The 20,537-nt window shown below is 40.3% G+C and overlaps 2 protein-coding genes across 3 annotated transcripts in view; one reads left to right on the top strand and one right to left on the bottom strand.

Moving 5' to 3' along the window:
- The window catches only part of LOC149234520 (monooxygenase 2-like), a 244,412-nt gene that overhangs the window by 173,638 nt on the left and 50,237 nt on the right, over positions 1-20,537 (bottom strand). The gene's annotated exons all lie outside the window — the stretch shown is intronic.
- Positions 5,463-20,537, top strand: part of LOC149234521 (uncharacterized) — a 57,833-nt gene continuing 42,758 nt past the window's right edge. Inside the window, exon 1 of the mRNA XM_089460983.1 lies at positions 5,463-6,016. Coding sequence (XP_089317109.1) covers positions 5,463-6,016 — 554 coding nt within the window. The remainder of the gene's footprint in view (positions 6,017-20,537) is intronic.

Here is a 20,537-nt window from a genome sequence, read left to right as displayed (position 1 = left end):
CGTTTCAAAGGGAAATTTTGGGGATTTTCTCTGATCTGATGGATGATAGTGTTGAAATCTACATGGATGATTTCACAACATATGGAGATTCATTCGAAGAAGCATTGGGAAAGCTAGAAAAAGTTCTTGAAAGATGCAAGCAGGCGCATGTCTCCTTAAGTACGGAAAAATGCCATATGATGATGAATGAAGGAATAGTCCTGGGACACTTGCTTTCAGCTGCAGGAATCCGGATGGATCCAACCAAGATAAAGGTAATACAACACTTTCCAATACCCAGAACACCCACTCAGGTACGTAGCTTTATCAGTTGTGCTGGTTATTACAGGCGCTTTATAGAAAATTTTGCTAAAACAACACATCCGCTTTTTCAATTACTGACAAAAGATGCAGACTTTGTGTGGACAGATGACTGTGATGCAGCCTTTGTGAAGATCAAGAAACTGGTCTGTAGTGCTCCGATCCTTAGAGGACCAGACTGGGCATTACCATTCCATATTCATGCTGATGCTTCCCAAACAACAATTGGGGCAGTTTTAGGGCAGTAGGTGGATAAGGTACCATATGCAGTTTACTATGTTAGCAAGAACTTGGCCTCTGCCGAGTTAAACTACACAGTGACTGAAAAAGAATTCCTCGCTGTCATCTACGCCATCAACAAGTTCTGGCACTATATCACTGGTTACCCCACCTTTGTACACACGGATCATGCAGCCATCAGGTATCTGATGAATAAACCCATTACTCCTGGTCGTATTACAAGATGGCTTTTTCTACTTCAAGAATTCGATATTACCATAGTAGATAAACCAGGAAAGGATAACATAGTTGCAGATTTTCTGTCTAGATTAGAAAACAAATTCGAAGGTACACCTATCGAAGATATCTTTCCAGATGAATATCTTTTTGCAATTTCCGTTAACACTCCGTGGTATGCAGATATTGCTAACTATCTTGCTAAAAGAAAAGTACCTCCTCATTTGTCATGCAAGGACCAATGAAAAATTGTTCATCATAGTACTCGATATTCATGGATGGCGGGATACCTCTTTCATATGGGGGTGGATCAACAGATTCGGCGTTGTGTATCAGAGGATGATATCTATGAGATATTAAAGACCGCCCATAGCGGGCTGTGTGGAGGACATTTTGAGATAAAAGAACAGGCCACAAGGTGCTACAAATGGGATACTACTAGCCTTCTATCTTTCGAGATGCTAGAGATCATGTCCAAAGATGTGACAGCTGTCAATGTATGGGACAACCTGGGAAATCAGATGAAATGCCATTACAACCCCAAATAGTCCTGGAACCTTTTGAGAAATGGGCCATCGATTTTGTTGGACCCATCAACCCGCCCTCCCATTAGAAGGTTCACATTCTAGTCTGTACTGATTATGTGACTAAGTGGGTGGAAGCCAGTGCGATTCTAAAGGCAACAGAACAGGTGGTGGCAGACTTCCTTTTTGAAGAGATTTTTGCCCATTATGGTACCTCGAGAGAAATTGTTTCAGATGGAGGAGCAATGTTCACATCCCACATGATAGAGAAGCTTATGCAGAAATATGGGGTCGAACACAGAGTGTCAACTCCTTACCATCCCCAAGCGAATGGACAGGTAGAAAGTACAAACAAGGTGTTGGAGAATATCTTGACAAAAACTATGGCAAGTCATCACCGGGATTGGTCACAGAAACTCCCAGAAGCTCTTTGGGCGTATAGGACGACATGGCGAAATACAACTGGATTTTCCCCATTTGAACTAGCCTACAAGAAATTTCCCTTATTTCCGGTTGAATTTGAGATCAGTACACTCATAACAACTTTGGAAGTGGGATTGGACTTATCAGAGGCCCAGAAACACCGGGTGGAACAACTCAATGAGCTAGACGAGATTCGTTCAGAAGCTGTCTAGAGAACTGTTGCTGTCTAACAACAGATAATGAAATGGCATGATAAATTTATCAAGAATAAGGTGTTTCATACAAGGGACTGAGCATTGTTATATGACTCCTGGTTCAAAGATTTTAAAGGAAAGCTTCGCACTCATTGGATGGGACCTTATGAAGTGGACACTGTATTCGCCAATGGCACTGTTAGATTGGTTACAGTAGATGAAAATCGTACTTCCTTCCTGGTGAACGGACATCGTCTGAAGTTATACTACCATCTAACGTCTAAAGATGCCTTCATAAAACATCTTTTTGATACATCTGGTTTGATGGTTGTTGGTGCAGAGAATGCTCACTCTGCCTTTCATATATATATATATATATATATATATATAGATATATAAAATAATATGTTGTTACTACTTACTTGTTGTCTTTTTGCAGCAATAAGAACTGAATTATGATAAGGAGAAAAGGAGAAATTTTTCAAGTAGCAGTTGTCGCTGTTACTCCACTAGTTGTTGCTACTCTACCAGTGTTGTTACTTCACTATTGCTATTACTCCACTGGTTGTTGTTACTCCGCTGGTGCTGTTACTCTACTGTTGTTGTTACTCTACTGGTTGTTACTCCGTTGGTGTTGTTACTCCACTGTTGTTATTACTCTACTAGTTGATGTTACTCCGCTAGTGCTGTTACTCCACTGGTGTTGTTACTCTGCTGGTTGTTGTTACTTCGCCAGTGTTGTTACTCCAATGGTTGTTGTTACTCCACTAGTGTTGTTACTCCACTGTTGCTGTTACTCCACTAGTGTTGTTACTCCACTGTTGTTGTTACTCCACTGGTTGATGTTACTCCACTGGTGTTGTTACTCCGCTGGTTGTTGTTACTTCGCCGATGCTGTTACTCCACTGGTCGTTGTTACTCCGCTGGTTGTTGTTATGCCGTCGGTGATGTTATTCCACTAGTGTTGTTACTCCACTGTTGTTGTTACTCCATCGGTGTTATTACTCCACTGTTGCTGCTACTCCACTAGTTGTTGTTACTCCGTCGGTGCTATTACTCCATTGTTGCTATTACTCCGTCAGTGATGTTACTCCACTATTGTTGTTACTCTGTCGGTGTTGTTACTCCACCGGTGCTGTTACTCCACCAGTGTTGTTACTCCACTAATGTTGTTACTCCACCGGTGCTGTTACTCTGCCGTGCTATTACTCCACCGATGTTATTACTCCACCGACGCTATTACTCCATTATTACCGTTACTCTGCTGGTTATCTTTACTGCTACTCCACCGTCAGGTAAGTCGCCAGGTACACCTTCATTGACTCTTACGGATTTAATTAAAATATTCCAAAAAGAGACTCGTACGTGCCACGGACGGTCGCATTTAAGTTGGGGGGGGTCCTGTCATAAAGAAACGACGACGTACCTAAAACCGTAATCATATCACATCATTACCAAATCCAATAAAAATGGAAACCAAAAAATTGTGCGATTTTGTAATCATGATTCCTACATTGGAATTTGATAACGTACGCTAAGAACTTTATCGGTGATTTCCCCAGTACGTTGTATTCAATAGCCATAACATTCACTAGTACTGCCACACCCTACCATTAATTGTTATGTTTTTCGAGGTGTACCAGTCATTATTATCCTTTCACCCTGCAGCCACCATGCCAACAAAATTGTCATTGTCAGTTGGATTGCTGTTACTCTCCCCTACCAGCCCACTGTACCCATCGTGCTGATATAGTTCTTACAGCTATGGGTGGACTCGCTGTGCGCCATGAACCGGAGGGCACGACAATGGTTAGAAATAATCCAAAGGTATGGCAAGTCTTCGTAAATGCAGGGTGGAACATTTATTTTGACAGGTTGCAAGGATTTAACAAGGCAATTGCGATTGAATTCACACTTAATCTAGAAGAAGAAAGCTCTCGGGTCCAGTGGATAGAAATCCCTGTCACTGAAGAAACCATTGCAGAGGTCAACGAGTTACCCCAGCAAGGGCATAAATGGTTTTCACAAAGAAAAACCCTTCCAGAGTTCACTGAAGCATTCTTACAGGCTGGAGAAAACATTGTTCAGAAGGGTTGGGGGTATGACCGAAACTCATTACCACACCCATGGGGTGAGGTAGCAGGTTTTGTAATGAGATACATAACCTGTGAGGGGAGGTATACCACCATGTTTAAGTACCATTTCAAAATATTGGCTCACCTCTGGTTCCCATAGGCGGAAGCCTTCTCATTGAATATGCCTTTCTTCCTGTTAAGAAGTCTCCAGCTGATGGCGTACTCTGCTCGGCGTTCGCGAAAAGTGGCAGCAATCATTACCAACCATGGCCTGGTCCAACTGCTAGTCATGCATGCAATTGGTCGATTTCAAATCCCGTGGGAAACATTCCGAGATTCTACAGAGGAAGAAATAATGGCTACTCGAGCTGCTAGAGAGGAAGAGCCGAAAGCAATGGAGGAAGGAACCGGAGCAGAGGATGAATATATAGATCAAGAGGAACCGGAGGAAATGGAGATGGAACTTGAAGAGCAGGAACAGAATCAGGAATGTGAACCAAGAGAGACAGTCGAGGTTGCTCCACAAGAACCAGCCTCGACCTCGGAACCAATGGAAGAAGAAGTGTTGTAGCAAGGGGCCAATATAGAAAGGGCCACTAGCACCACGACCCAGGTTGTCCTTCAAGAATCAGCCTCGACTATAGAGCCAGTAGAGCGAAGCAGCAGCACTATAATAAGCAAAGAGGGACCACATCAGGCTGAGGTGGAGGAATCCATTAATATTGCGGCTGGGGGTGTCCCACAAGAACCACCCTCGACCGTAGAACCAATGGAGGAAGAACCAGAATGAGAAGGGCCCAAAGCTGAAAGAACTGTGGGGCCAACAGAAGAAGAGGATAGGGGTTTAATGCATGGAATCGATGTGATTATGCAAGAATCCATCTGGATCAATGTCGTGCTGGAAGAAACAATGCCAGCATCGCCTATTCAAGAAATGTTGGACATGGAAGGTGGTGTCCCACAAGAACCACCATCAACCTGTCTGACTTTGGAGACCACAGAGGAATTAAATGTCGGGATTGACACTGTTCCAAAGGAACCAGCATCAACCTCAGAACAGGGGACTGCACAGGCAGAGGTTTTAACCCAGAGCAAAGACGCTGCAGATAGAGGGAAGGAAGGGGCCCGAGACCACAATTGGTGTCGAGATAGATCAGGTAGGAGAATTCTTTCAATTTTCCTCGTACTTCTCCATTCCGAAAGGGGCAAGGGTGTCTCGCTCTGCCCGACATACAGAAGAGGAGGTGGCCATTCCACCAATTTTGAAATATGATGGGTTGAAGAAGGGACCAGCTGCCATAGGCTTGTTGGCCACAGATCCCCACATAGACCTCTCTCAAGGACCCAGAACAGAGGAAGAGGCAGATGTTTTTAAAATAAGGGAACCTGGAAGGAGAAATTTGGTTGAACCACCAATGAACATTCACCGAATGAGCCCACCACCTATCGAGATAGCTTCATAACAGGGCGAGGTAGGAGATAGTAAGGAAATGGTTGCTCCCCAGGAAGAGAAACCAAGTAAGGAAGCCCTGCGGAGTAACCCTGTGGATACTCCCTCAGGTAAATCACCACCTGTCGAACCAGCTGCAGTACCAGATGAGGTGGTGGTTAAACAAGAATGGGTGGAGTTGTGTGAACAACGAAGGCTGCCTATGAAGCAGAAATATCAGCTTCAGTTCAAAGAAACAATGCGACTCAAAACAGAGGTTAAGAAGCTGAGGAAACAAATGCACCGGTTGAAGAACCAAGTGAAGAAATATAAGCGGCGGGCTAAGAAGCCCAAACCCATGACGACTGAAGCAGGGACGCAGGTAGAGGAAGTGGCAACAACTTCTATTGCCACTCAGACAGACCCGATAGAATATTTGTTTAAGGTTCGTGAATTTTCTTTGACGGTTGAGAAGTCCACCGCAGCACGATATCTAAATGAAGTAAAGAGAGCCCAAGAGCGAGCATCCACGACTATCTTTGAATATGTAGAATGCATTGATATAATGCGACTGAGGCATGCAAAGCAGCAATTCAAGGTGGAGCAGCTAGAAAGGCAAGTAGCAGAATTAAAAACCGATAAAGAGCAGATTCTCCATTTAGCACAAGATGGAATGGCATGTTGCCCTCCTACTTCCTGTTACTCTTTATTTTTGCATGAGCACTTTCTTTTCTTTTGTTTGGAAAACATCCAGAAAAAAATCAGTCACGAGATTGAGGGTGGTGTACAATTCCTCTGGATATTGAGAGCACATGATGTGCCAACTCAGCACTTGATGTGCGAACTTTATATGCATGGGTATCTCTTGTGTGTTGAGAAAGAATTTAATCCAGTTCCATATGTGGGGGACATTCATTTAAGGGCCCTCACCTCTTACACTTTTAATCAGATAAGTTGGCAGAAGGCTTCTGACATGTTCGAGTCAAATTAGGCCACGAAGCCTTTTATGGTAAGAGGAGAACCCGAGAGATCAGTGACTATGTATAATAAGCACACTACATTTTTGGAAATTATGGGAAACAAGGAACAGATGCTGAGGACACAAAAGTGGTGCATCGATCTCTGCGTCAAACAATTAGTCATGTTTCAGGCTGAGGCCCTGGATAGTTATCAGAAGAGGTGGATGATGTCACCCACATCTATTCAGAACAAAGAACCGTTTGGAGCACCAAATTTTGCACAGGCACTCAGTAGGGTGCCAAGATATGTGGCATGCATCCAAACATGTGGGGTCTGTTGGATGGGAATTCGATTCTAGTACCCTATTCTATGGCTACCAGCGAAACACTACACCCCAACCTATAATGTACCAAATGATTAGTGGAAGGAAGTTCTCCTCTCAAAAGGGTTCAAGGTTCTAGGAACAAAAATGGCCGAGGAATATGATCTCGCCCGACTTCAGGAAGCACACAGCCTATCCAACCCAGACCTGCAGAGACGGCGAGCTGCACGAGGGCGTGCAAAAGGCTAGTTGGGGGGAGATGTTGGGCACCAAATTGGCCTATCTTTCCTCTGCATTTCCACTCTTCTTCACCCTTTTTGCATTCATTTGCATATATTTACTATGTAACATTATGAGGTAATTCCCCTTTTATCGTCTCTTAGGATATTTAACTAATGAAGTAGAGTCATGAAGGTTTCTACCTATACAAATCACTAAAACTTGTGATGACCGCAAATTATGGAGCACATGTGTTGATCGCGAAGCATATCGCAGCAGTTCCGTGATTCACAGTAGTTGATCGACCTCGACAAAACATCATAACTGATTGCAGCTGCCCTCAACCCATTTTTTGACCATTCTTGTCCTTGGTTCTCTCGGCTCTAGTGTTGCGATACAACTGATGTATATCTTTGGGCATACAGTTGCCAGGGTTCGGGGGGAATTATTCTCCTTTGTATTGTATAAAAGACGGGTCATTCCTGTATCAAGAGGACCATGGATGTGTTGGCATTATGGCACAGGTGTGACACTATGGTACAGGGGTTGTCCTTGATGGCAACTCTCTCTGATGACAGATCTCAGTTTAGATTACAAGAATGAAGAGAAAATTCAATTCGTAGGTTCATTAAGATCAAGTCGCGTATACACGCAGGTTGGACTTTATAAAAATGCGTATGCGTATACACGCACTTTCATGCAAAGAAAAGCACGTATATGTTGGAAATCTTACCTTTGGTCCATGGCAGTTAGTCCTTGGAATTTGAACCTATGGTTTTGGACCATGGTATCTCGACAGACGTGTTGATCCCTAGTATTGAGTTGATGGTATTGGTTTATTATGGTTTTGGACCGTGGTATTAAGGAAGGCCTAAAACTATAAAAGAGGAAGGAGATCATGGGGCAAGTATCATCTGAATTATTGAATATCTGATATTGTGATAGATCTGGAATACGGGTGATTGGGTTATGGTGCAGATCTAGATCTGAATGAAGGAGGAACCTAAGCGCAAGAAGGATAAGGACTATTGATGGATCTAAATCTCAAGGCTTGAACATTGGTATCTCTGTATGATTTTGATCTGTTATATGTGGCGCACTCTTGATCTATAAATCTAGGCTAACTGATGTCTGATAGAATAAATTATCCTTTATAGATCTGTACGCAGGTTCAGTGAATTGAAGGTGCGTATATACGCTTTTTATGTGAATGAAAGGCGCGTATACGCAGGTTGGTTGTGGTATAGAAGCGTATACTCGCAGGTTGATGAACAGTGAAGTAGCGTATATGTCTTGATTTATGTTCTAGCTGCTTCTGTTTTATTGCTGCAGTGTTCTGGGTTCAGAATTGGTGTTTGATTACAGTTACTGTGTTCTGGGTTCAGTGGTCAGAGAAGTGCTTAGTTGTTTCAGCTTTTGATTGGTGAAAAGGAGTTTGGGTTATGCAGAAATTCTTGATGTTTGATTGATGTTACTTGTGGATCCAGTCTGAAAATTAATGAAACGAGGTCCCTGAAAGCAAAGAGAAGGTTGCAGCCTTCTGCAAGTAGGAGCCTGCGTACTAGTATCTCAAGCTAGTACAAGAACTAAGGGGGTTGAAGCTCCCTTCCAGGGAAGCTGGAAAAACGAGAGAGAGAGTTGTAGCTCTCTGCAGGTTGTAGCCTGCGTACTGGTAAAGTCTGCTCCAGTACAAGACATTGTAAAGAGAAGTTTCTAATTAAAAAGAAGATAGAGACGAATTGCAGCAGGGGGTTTTCACCCACATTGGGTTTCCTCCTTATATCTTGTGTTCTTGTGTGTGACTGTCTTCTGCTCTGTTTCACTGTTTCTGGTACTGTTTATGTGCATCTGAATCACAGATTAATAACTGACATCTGAAAGATAATTCAAATTATAAGTCTGATTTATATACGCGGGTTTCTTTATCTGTAGTTGCGTATATACGCGGGTTGTATTAACTGAAGTAGCGTATATCATCTGGAATTTAAAAAGGAAATATTTGGCTTGATAATACTGATTCACCCCCCCCTCTCAGTATTATTTCCAACAATTGGTATCAGAGCAGGTCCTTCAGAGAAGCTTGATCGCTTGAAGGAAGATCATTCATCATGAGCAACTACGAGAGGGAAGCATCAATCAGGCCTCCAATTTTTTATGGGACAAACTTCAATTATTGGAAGGTAAGAGTTACTGCCTATCTTCAATCACTTGGTACAGAAGTTTGGGATATCATAGATACAGGCTACACTTTTCCTTCAGCTACTCCTACAGATGCGGCCGAGAAGAAGAAATATGAAACAAATGCTAAAGTAGTCAATACTCTGCTAGGATGCTTATCTCAAACAGAATTCGTGAAGGTTATGCAATATAAATCTGCAAAAGAAATATGGGACAAGATTGTCTTGAGTTACGAAGGAGATGAACAGGTAAAGCGTGCTAAACTTCAAACCCTCAGAATTCAATATGAGAATCTCAGAATGTATAATGATGAAAGTGTGGCTAACTATTTCCTTCAAGTAGATGAGATTGTTAATTGCATGAAAAACTTGGGTGAAGAAATAAAAGAGGCTATTGTGGTTGAAAAAGTTCTAAGATCATTGTCCCCCAAGTTTGAATCTAAAGTGTCTGCTATAGAAGAAAAAGAAAATCTACGAACTCTTACTATGTCTCAGCTACACGGAATTCTAACTGCTTATGAAATGAGGAAAGGAGGTCCATCTGACAGGAGAGAAGCTGCCTTCAAGGCTTCAGGCAAAGGAGAGTACTATGAATCAGGACATGGGTCAGAAGAAGAAGAAGAATCAAATTTTGTCAGAAATCTTCAACGGGGTGCTGGACGGTTCAGAGGTAAGTTGCCCTTCAAATGCTTTGCTTGTGGAAGAGTAGGTCACTATGCTGCCAAATGTCCTCATAAGGATAAGATCGACAAGGGAAAGGAACCTATTAGATGGAACAAGAAACAGAACGCAAATAAGAAGAGCTACTACACTCATGAAGACAGCGATGGTCTATCAAATAGTGATGAAGATGAACGAGGTAATGACTATAAACTTTTAATGGCCTTTGAAGATGATGACTACATGGATGCTATAGATGTGGATAGCTTTTATGATGAAATTTCTAGACTCAAGACATGTATAGAAGAAAAGAATATGATCATTGATACTCTACAATTACAAATAGATGAAAAGGAAAAATATCTTGAAAAGTTAGAAGGGGAAATTGTTGGCCTTAGAAAAGAGATTGAGAAAACAAAGGCTATTAATCTTAAATTTGTCAAAGGATCTGAAACTCTGGATGAGATCATCAATGTACAGCGTTCTCCACTAAACAAGACAGGTTTGGGGTATAATGGAGAAACTTCTCAAGCATCCACCTCAAAGAGTTATCTTGATGCAGCAAGAAGAAATGAGCAAAAACACAATGGAGATCACCAGGTAAAGCAGGGACGAATTACATCAAGAACAAACAAAGACTATCAGGTAAACCAGGGGCAATCCTTCTTAAGGGTGAACAAAAGCTACAACCAGCCACAGGTAAAATCTTCTCAATTTGCTTCAAGAATGGATGACAATAGAAATTACAATCATTTGGCTGGTAGATTTGATAACCGCAGAAGTTTCTTCAATGGACAATGCTTCTCTTGCCATAACTTTGGTCACAAAGCAGCTCAATGTGTTGCATATAAAACAATCATGACTAGAGAAGCTCAAAAACATAGAAGTATGACTGGGATTACAAAAAGGACCTATAACAACTTTTCGGCTCTTGAAAATGAAGTTGAATGTTCTATTTGCAATAACTTTGGTCATGAAGATTCTGAATGCAGGAGCAGGTGTCCGCAAACAAGGGAACAAGCCTCAAGAACATGGAGAATAAAGGAACCACAAACAGAAAGATGTGGGATAGCCTTTTATGCAGAGGGACAGGAAAATCTATGGTACATTGACAGTGGATGTTCGAAACATATGACAGGTGATAAAGAAAAACTTGAATCATATTCTGCTTTAGAAAAGGGAAAGAAAGTTTCTTTTGGAAATGATACTCCTGCAGCTATAAAAGGAAAAGGCACTGCTCAGCTGAAAGAAAAAGTCAAAGCTGGAAATGTTTTGTATGTTGATGGCTTGAAGCATAATCTTCTAAGTGTCAGTCAGATGTGCGACCAAGGAACCGAAGTAATATTTCGATCAAATGGGTGTTGTGTTCGTGATCTTGATACAGGGAAAACAGTGATCAAAGGCAGAAGAACTCCAAATAATCTATACATATTTGAAGAAGGACAACAACAATGCTATTTGAGCAAGGAAGATGAACATTGGTTATGGCACCGAAGGCTGGGGCATCTAAGCTTTTCACAAACAAGGAAGGCATGCAAATATCAGGCAGTTCGTGGTCTTCCAGACATCAAAATTCCAGACAACACCATATGCAAATCATGTCAGTTTGGAAAACAGACCAGAACTAACTTTCTGGAGAAGGAAGGATCAGCTAGCATGCCTCTTGAGCTAGTCCATACAGATGTATGTGGTCCTTTTAGGAAAAGGACACCACGAGGAGAAGAATACTTGATATTATTCATTGACGATTTCTCTAGGTTTGTTTGGTTAGGACTTATGAAGCACAAAGATGAAGCATTCGAAAAATTCAAATCCTTCAAAGCCTTGGTTGAAAATGAATCAGGTTACAAAATTAAGTGCCTCAGGTCCGACAGAGGTGGGGAGTTTACCTCAAATGAATTTTTTGATTTTTGTGAAGAACATGGGATAAGAAGGGAATTCTCCACAGCTAGAACTCCTCAGCAAAATGGAGTGGTAGAAAGGATGAACAGAACAGTCCAACAAATGGCACGTGCTATGCTTGCTGAATCCGGAACTCCCGCAACTTTCTGGGGTGAAGCTGCATATGTTGCGGTTGTTATTCTCAACAAAACAAATGTCTGAGTGAACAGCACTAAAACTCCTCATGAGCTATGGTATGGTGAGACTCCTTCGGTAAAGCATTTCAAAATTTTTGGGAGCAAATGCTATATTAAGAATACTGATGAGCAGCTTGGCAAACTTGAACCTAGAGCAGATGAAGGCATTCTTCTTGGTTATTCTCCCTACAACAAAGCATATAAGTGTTACAATAAAAGACTTGGAAGAATTGTTGACAGTATTGATGTAGTGGTTGATGAAAAAGGATACATCCCCAGGCAAGTAAATCATGAAAATATCGATGAGGATGAAGACTACTCTCCAAATCAGGCAGATGATGAAGAAGAACCCCAAGAGGCACCAGAGGAACAGATAAGGGTAGAAGAGAAGACTCCATCCAGATATGTTCAGAAGAATCATCCAGAATCTCAAATTTTGGGGCAGAAAGAGGCAGGTATACAAACCAGAAGAACAATAGCAGAAGCTTCAAGCTATTTGGCATTGCTCTCTTCCACTGAACCGCAAAATGTAAAAGAAGCATGCAAGGATGAGTGTTGGGTTAAGGCAATGGATGAAGAGCTTGAGCAGATCGAAAAGAACAATACTTGGGAATTGGTTCCTAGACCAAAAGACAAGAATGTCATAGGAACAAAATGGATCTTCAAGAACAAGTTGAATGAAAATGGGGAAGTTATTAGAAACAAGGCCAGGCTTGTTTGCAAAGGGTATGCTCAACAGGAAGGAATAGACTTTGAAGAAACTTTTGCTCCTGTTGCTAGACTTGAGGCCATCAGAATGTTCCTTGCCCTCTCTAGCTTTCAAAAATTCAAAGTATTTCAAATGGACGTGAAGTCAGCCTTTTTGAATGGAGACTTAGAAGAAGAAGTGTACATTGAGCAACCAGATGGCTTTATCCTTGGAAATGATCCAAATCTTGTATGCAGACTTAAAAAAGCTCTCTATGGGCTTAAACAAGCTCCAAGGGCTTGGTACTATCGGTTGGACAAATACCTTCATCAACAAGGATTTTCAAAAGGATCAGCAGATAGCAATCTATATATAAAAATTGAAAATAACAAATTGCTAATACTTGTTGTGTATGTAGATGATATTATCTTTGGGAGCAATGAAGAAGCTATGAGTCAAAGCTTTGCCTTGGTGATGCAGAAAGAATTCGAAATGTCATTACTTGGAGAATTGACATATTTTCTTGGATTGCAAATCCAACAAAATGAAGGCGGTATTTTCTTGTCTCAAACCAAGTACCTCAAGCAGATCTTGAAGAAGTATGGCATGGAAGATTCGAAACCTGTATGTACCCCCATGGTTACAGGATGCAGCCTTAGTGCAAATGATGAATCAACAGCAGTGCATCAACCAACCTATAGATCCATGATTGGGAGTTTGCTTTATTTGACAGGTACCCGACCAGATATTATGCACGCAGTGGGAATAGTTGGAAGGTTTTAGGCAAATCCAAAAGAAACTCATCTTCAGGCAGTGAAGAGAATCTTCAAGTACCTTCAAGGAACTCAAAACTATGGCTTATGGTATCCTAGAGATTCAGATCTCACACTTCATGCTTACACAGATGCAGATTGGGCCGGAAGCGTGGATGACAGGAAGAGCACAAGTGGTGGTGCATTCTTTATGGGTTCCAGATTAGTATCTTGGTTCAGCAAGAAACAGAGTTCGATTGCTTTATCTACAGCAGAAGCGGAATATGTGGTTGCTGCATCTTGTTGCACACAACTCCTTTGGATGATGCAAACCTTGCAGGATTTTCAAATCACTTGTACTCCACCTGTCTCTATCTTATGTGATAATACAAGTGCAATAAGCATTTCAAAGAACCCAGTCATGCATTCAAAGACCAAGCACATACCGATCAAGTATCACTTTCTCCGGGAACAAGTGTTGGAACAAAAGGTCAAATTGGAGTATGTTCCTTCTAAGGAACAAGTTGCTGATATTCTCACCAAACCACTGCCCAGAGAAACTTTTGAATATCTCAGACAGAAGCTGGGAGTCATTGATGCTTCATCCTGCTGTTGAAGCTTGTCTGTTCCAAAGAAAAGTTGGTGTACGCGAGTTGGATGAGGGTAATCCGCGTACATACGCTGATTTGTGCAGGTGCAGTCGCGTATATGGAGTTCTGAAGAAAATCAGCAAGGGCAGACTCTGGTTGAAGAGCATCTGATATGGGTCTGTCAGAGATCATCAGGCACAGGTTCAGGGGGAGCAATTAATCTTCTAATAATGCATTGTTGGCATTACCTTAGAAGTTCTTGGTTCTAGTACTCAAGCTGTTTTGGTTCAGGTGGATCAGCTGCAGAAAGGGATCAGAAGGAGAACTTGATTGCTGATATCGACAGTGATTGTCAGATGATAATTGTCATTGGTGTTTTGCTTAGTCTTGATATTTCGTCTCTATGTCATGTATATTTTTTTTATCAAGGTCATGTAACGGCCTATTTTGGTTTCCCCACTATGCCTGGGATGATTGATGCAATTGATTGTCATATGTGAATTTCTGTTGTATCTCCACTTGGTTGGATGGATGATCCCCACTTGGTTGGGTGATGGAGTCTTTTGGTGATAGGAAGGTCCTTTATGATGTTTAAGTCATGGTTCTTCTTGAAGAACATCTTTTTGCAGATCTTGCCTACAGTCAGGGGGAGCATGTTCAGCACAGCAGAGCAGAGATATCAGCATGAACTCAGGGGGAGCACAGCCCTTTGCCCTTGATGACAAAGGGGGAGAATGACTTTGAGGATCTTGGGGTTGCCATCAAGTCCAAAGGGGGAGATTGTTGGCATTATGGCACAAGTGTGACACTATGGTACAGGGGTTGTCCTTGATGGCAACTCTCTCCGATGACAGATCTCAGTTCAGATTACAAGAATGAAGAGAAAATTCATATACGCAGGTTCATTAAGATCAAGTCGCGTATACACGCAGGTTGGACTTTATAAAAATGCGTATGCGTATACACACACTTTCATGCAAAGAAAAGCGTGTATATGTTGGAAATCTTACCTTTGGTCCATGGCAGTTAGTCCTTGGAATTTGAACCTATGGTTTTGGACCATGGTATCTCGACAGACGTGTTGATCCCTAGTATTGAGTTGATGGTATTGGTTTATTATGGTTTTGGATCGTGGTATTAAGGAAGGCCTAAAACTATAAAAGAGGAAGGAGATCATGTGGCAAGTATCATCTGAATTATTGAATATCTGATATTGTGATAGATCTGGAATACGGGTGATTGGGTTATGGTGCAGATCTAGATCTGAATGAAGGAGGAACCTGAGCGCAAGAAGGATAAGGACTATTGATGGATCTAAGTCTCAAGGCTTGAACATTGGTATCTCTGTATGATTTTGATCTGTTATATGTGGCGCACTCTTGATCTATAAATCTAGGCTAACTGATGTCTGAATAGAATAAATTATCCTTTATAGATCTGTACGCAGGTTCAGTGAATTGAAGGTGCGTATATACGCTTTTTATGTGAATGAAAGGCACGTATACGCAGGTTGGTTGTGGTACAGAAGCGTATACTCGCAGGTTGATGAACAGTGAAGTAGTGTATATGTCTTGATTTATGTTCTAGCTGCTTTTGTTTTATTGTTGCAGTGTTCTGGGTTCAGAATTGGTGTTTGATTACAGTTACTGTGTTCTGGGTTCAGTGGTCAGAGAAGTGCTTAGTTGTTTCAGCTTTTGATTGGTGAAAAGGAGTTTGGGTTATGCAGAAATTCTTGATGTTTGATTGATGTTACTTGTGGATCCAGTCTGAAAATTAATGAAACGAAGTCCCTAAAAGCAAAGAGAAGGTTGCAGCCTTCTGCAAGTAGGAGCCTGCGTACTAGTATCTCAAGCTAGTACAAGAACTAAGGGGGTTGAAGCTCCTTTCCAGGGAAGCTGGAAAAACGAGAGAGAGAGTTGTAGCTCTCTGCAGGTTGTAGCCTGCGTACTGGTAAAGTCTGCTCCAGTACAAGACATTGTAAAGAGAAGTTTCTAGTTAAAAAGAAGATAGAGACGAATTGCAGCAGGGGGTTTTCACCCACATTGGGTTTCCTCCTTATATCTTGTGTTCTTGTGTGTGATTGTCTTCTGCTCTGTTTCATTGTTTCTGGTAGTGTTTATGTGCATCTGAATCACAGATTAATAACTGACATCTGAAAGATAATTCAAATTATAAGTCTGATTTATATACGCGGGTTTCTTTATCTGTAGTTGCGTATATACGCGGGTTGTATTAACTGAAGCAGCGTATATCAATTTAAAAAGGAAATATTTGGCTTGATAATACTGATTCACCCCCCCCCCCTCTCAGTATTATTTCCAACAGGATGATATTGTAACAACAGTATTTAGATTAATAAGATATAACCCTTTTTGTTGATCTATCATTCGCCGTGAGTAACGCAACCCTAATCAGAGAGCTGGGCCCGCTCTTCTGATCAGGTGTTGCGTGTTTCCTTGTGTTGTGTGTATTTTCTATTTGCTGTGTTTATTTCTTATTGCTGCTACAGATCTCTTAGATAACTGTGAATACCTTTTTACATTCTGCAGTTGAGTTTTACTTTTGTCTCAGCAATGTTTTGATTGTCAATCACGAACCCTTGGTTGAGGGCAGATCGTAACCTTGCCCCTGCATATACCTTGCGTGTTGCCTTGAAAAGAATACGCACCTGGATTGATACATTAATGTAGGAAAAGGAGTGGATAATTTATTCATACACCGACACCAACAGTTCTCATAAATAGCTTTCTTGAGATGTCGCTGTAAAAATCCCCAATCGCCTATATCAAAACTTCTTACACTACGATGTTGATCTGCCTGTTGTTTTATTTGATTCTGCACCAAAGTGGTGTTATCCTCTAAAATTTGGAGAACTTGTTGTTAATGCTTGATGTGATCTTTCACTACTTGAAACTTTTTCTTCTTGATATGTCCTACCTTGAGAGTTTGAGTGGTAATTTCTTCCAATGGATTACAAAATATGGTCGGATTCATTTCTTCATGCTTGATGTGATCTTTCACTTCTTGAACATTATTATTCTTGATATGTCCTTCTATCTTGATAGTTTGAGGAGTGGTAATTCCAGCCAATGCATTACAAGATATGGTCGGATTCACTTCTTCTTTCTCGATGTGATCTTTCACTTCTTGAACCTTTTTCTTCTTGATATGTCCTTCTATCTCGAGAGTTTGAGGAGTGGTATTTCTTGCCAATGCTTTACAATATATGGTCAGATTCATTTCTTGATGCTCGATGTGATCTTTCACTTCTTGAACATTTTTATTCTTGATATGTCCTTCTATCTTGAGAGTTTGAGTGGTAATTCTTGTCAATGCTTCACAAGATATGGTCAGATTCATTTCTTCTTTCTCTGGGGTTGGTTCCTAGTGTATATCCTCTTCTTTTGACGTTTCTTGATCATTTTCGTCCTCCTCTTCACAATCAATGTAAAATAATTTCTTCTCAGCACACTTATGACCTTTAATGTATTTGTTATCACAATTGTAAGAAAGCCCTTTTGCTATTTTTTCTTCCAATTGTTGTGGTTTCAACCTTGTAGGTTGTGGAAGGCTAGGAGAAACAACACTTCCATATTTATAGTTGTGAGGGGTAGACTTCCTTGTTGCCATAATTTTGCTTTCCACTTTTCTTGCCAACTTGAATGCATTCTCTAATGAATCAAGTTCCCAAAGACGGACCTCATGTTGAATGTTATCCTTTAAAGTCCCTATGGAGACATCAATCCTCTACTTCTCTGGAATATTATTTTCCCTTATATTCAATTTTTGAAAATCCTCAATGCGCTCTACCATTGACACTTTTGTTTGAGATTTATCAATTGGCTAAAGAAGGTGTTTCTCTTTGTATCCTCATAATGTGCTATCATTTCCTCCATTAAAATTGACCACGTAACAAGTGGTTTACAAGAAAAAAGCCCTTTATACCATAAAAATTGATCTAGTTCTAAATATGAAGATGCAATACGTACCTTTTGTAACAGTTGCACCTCATGTAGATCAAAATATTGCTCCATCCTCGTATCGCTTTTTCTTGATTTTAGGAGCTCAATCTTGAAACGACCATAACTCTGTAATTTCAAATCTCCAAGTTCTGAATATAAGTCCTGCAGTAGCCCTCTGAGTCTTCTTTCTAACGCTACAAGTCTGATCAAGATTGGATTCTGCAAGGAAGAGTTATGTCTAATCTCCCACGATAACCTGATTATAGACTAGTTCAGTAGAGCGAACTTGTACGAAAAGCCATGTGTCATTGCTTGAACCTTAGGATCTAAAGCCAATACATAGAAAACTACAGTCCATCTTCTTTCTGTAACTTCTTACGAAATTTCAATCTAATGCTCAAAGAGAAATTTATGACGATTTTCCCAAAGTCACCTATTTGGGATGTAATTTAGGACCCTGCAGAAACCATAAATGTCTTGGACTGTATCACCGAAAATATAGTAAAACAAGATTTGAAATTTGGGCCCGAGCTTCACCAAGATTTCAGCTCAAATGGGTTTTAATTTCAAAGTCTGAACCTTCGTGGAATTTTTTATTATAGCGAAACATCCATGATGACCTGTTTGAGGTGAAATTCTAGAGCTTGCAAAAACCCTAATTTCCTCAGATCATATCTCCGAAAATATAGTGAGACAAGATCTTAAATTTGGACCCGAGGTTGAGACCAGTTTCTTCTCAAATGGGGTTTTTTTTAGCGTCTGAAACTTTTTAGCTAAACAGTTATTGCAAAAATTCCATGATGACCTGTTTGGAGTAGTGAAACCCTAGAATCCAAAGTTCTGATACCAAATGTTATGAAACCAGCTCACAAAAAGATAGAAAAGATAGATCAATGCCTTAGAAATAAGCCTCTTCGAAGGGGCAACCTCCTTTACATTACACAAATGAACAATTCTTAGATGATACAAATGACACGACCTTCTTTCTGTATATAGGAGTCTAAGGGGTCATAATATAATCAGAGACAACATAACAATAATAATGTAAGGGCACAATAATAACTATAGTGGGCTTCTATGGGGCACAATAATAACAATATGGGGACTACATGGGCATAACAATATAATAAGGGGGTTGTACTAATAACAATAAGGGGTTACACTAGTAGTATAGGGACCAAATAGTGTCCACATCATTACATGGCACTACATGGATTTTGTATTAATGTATCATTGATGTCTAGCATATGTGAAGGGTGTCCCCCTTTTCTTGTACCCATTTCACATTCAAGAGCTTTCTTTGTATATATTATCAAGCTAGTGAGTCACACACGTGTGAACGTAACTAAATTCTTGTTGATATTTGTCACATGATTTTAAAGAGTAATAGAGAGTTTTAATGACTTATTGCAGTGAGAGGTGCATTCTACAACTTAGTATGAGAGCGATGTGTGATTTCATCATTGCTCAATGTGAAATTGACATATGTAACTTTTAAAATAAAAATGAAATATTATCTATATATATATATATATATATATATAGAGAGAGAGAGAGAGAGAGAGAGAGAGAGAGAGTTTGGTCAATTCAATTTCCTTGAATTTTCAATCATAAATTATCAACCAAGGTGCATAGACTGATGAAGTACAGGTGCACAATATGTGCTTAGAAGTTATTCATTAGGTCGTTATGTATTTGTTACGATCTAAACTTAAGATGGGGGTGGTGTTTGTCAATTATATTAATGTCGTAATTCTTAGGGATGTCGATTAAGTTCCCTAGGAATTTATCTCTATCTAATTAGTTTGTAGATGATGTGAGAGTGGTTTTACTTATGTTAGATTGTTTGAGATTTTTGATCTTGAATCTCTATGCTGCAACACCTAATTCTCTAAGTGCAAAAAGAAACTTATTCTATCAGCTATGAAGGAATACTGTTGAACTCAATTGTTTAGAAGAGGACTTCTCAAGTTCTCACTTATTCAATTTTTGCTCAAACAAAGTAACCCAAGAAACATCTATATTGTGAATTGAACACACTTCATTTATGTTGGATAATAAGCAAAGGAAAGGATCATGTTGTACCAGGTATAAAGAAAATTAGATAATAGTCTAAACTAGGTATAAAGAAAATTAAAGTTCTTATGCAGATAAAAATTCGCTGGCAAGATCATTATGCTGCATTGTCACACAAAACAGAGCAATTGAAGAATTAAAGGAAATCGTATTGTAATTGATTAAAACCTCCCATTGTTTATAGGGGCCCTCCACATAGCAGTCCAGAGCTTCTAATCAACACAACTCTTGCACACAAAAAGCAATTCTATTCACACGGAATTCACAAACTGTTCACAATTATATTATTCAGCGCACACCTAAATAACAGTGCAGCCATTAGTTTTATAGCAGGTTTCTTGGCATAACTGTATGAATATTACAAGCCTAATATCTCTAACCTATCTAAACTTATATCATTAAACCGTCATTTTGCTATTTCGAAAGCAAAAGGATAAGGTTTCAATTGATCTTAGGTTCTATTTTGCGTTAATCCGGCGGTTGACTTGGAGTTTGACTGCGATCTCCTGTGCTTCTTTTAGCAAACAGTTTCAAGTGGATAGGAAGGTATCCATGAGGGAGCCATCCTCTATCCATCTACACCTTTCGCTGCTGACCTGGAACTCTAGAACCTTGCGAACAATGGAGACAGCTACAGAAACCTGGATTAGCT

The sequence above is a fragment of the Pinus tabuliformis genome, chromosome 8, assembly GCF_031772625.1.
Source record: "Pinus tabuliformis cultivar Carrire ecotype Pingquan chromosome 8, CPIR1, whole genome shotgun sequence".
Taxonomy (NCBI): domain Eukaryota; kingdom Viridiplantae; phylum Streptophyta; class Pinopsida; order Pinales; family Pinaceae; genus Pinus; species Pinus tabuliformis.
This window is presented reverse-complemented; position numbering and strand designations above follow the sequence as displayed.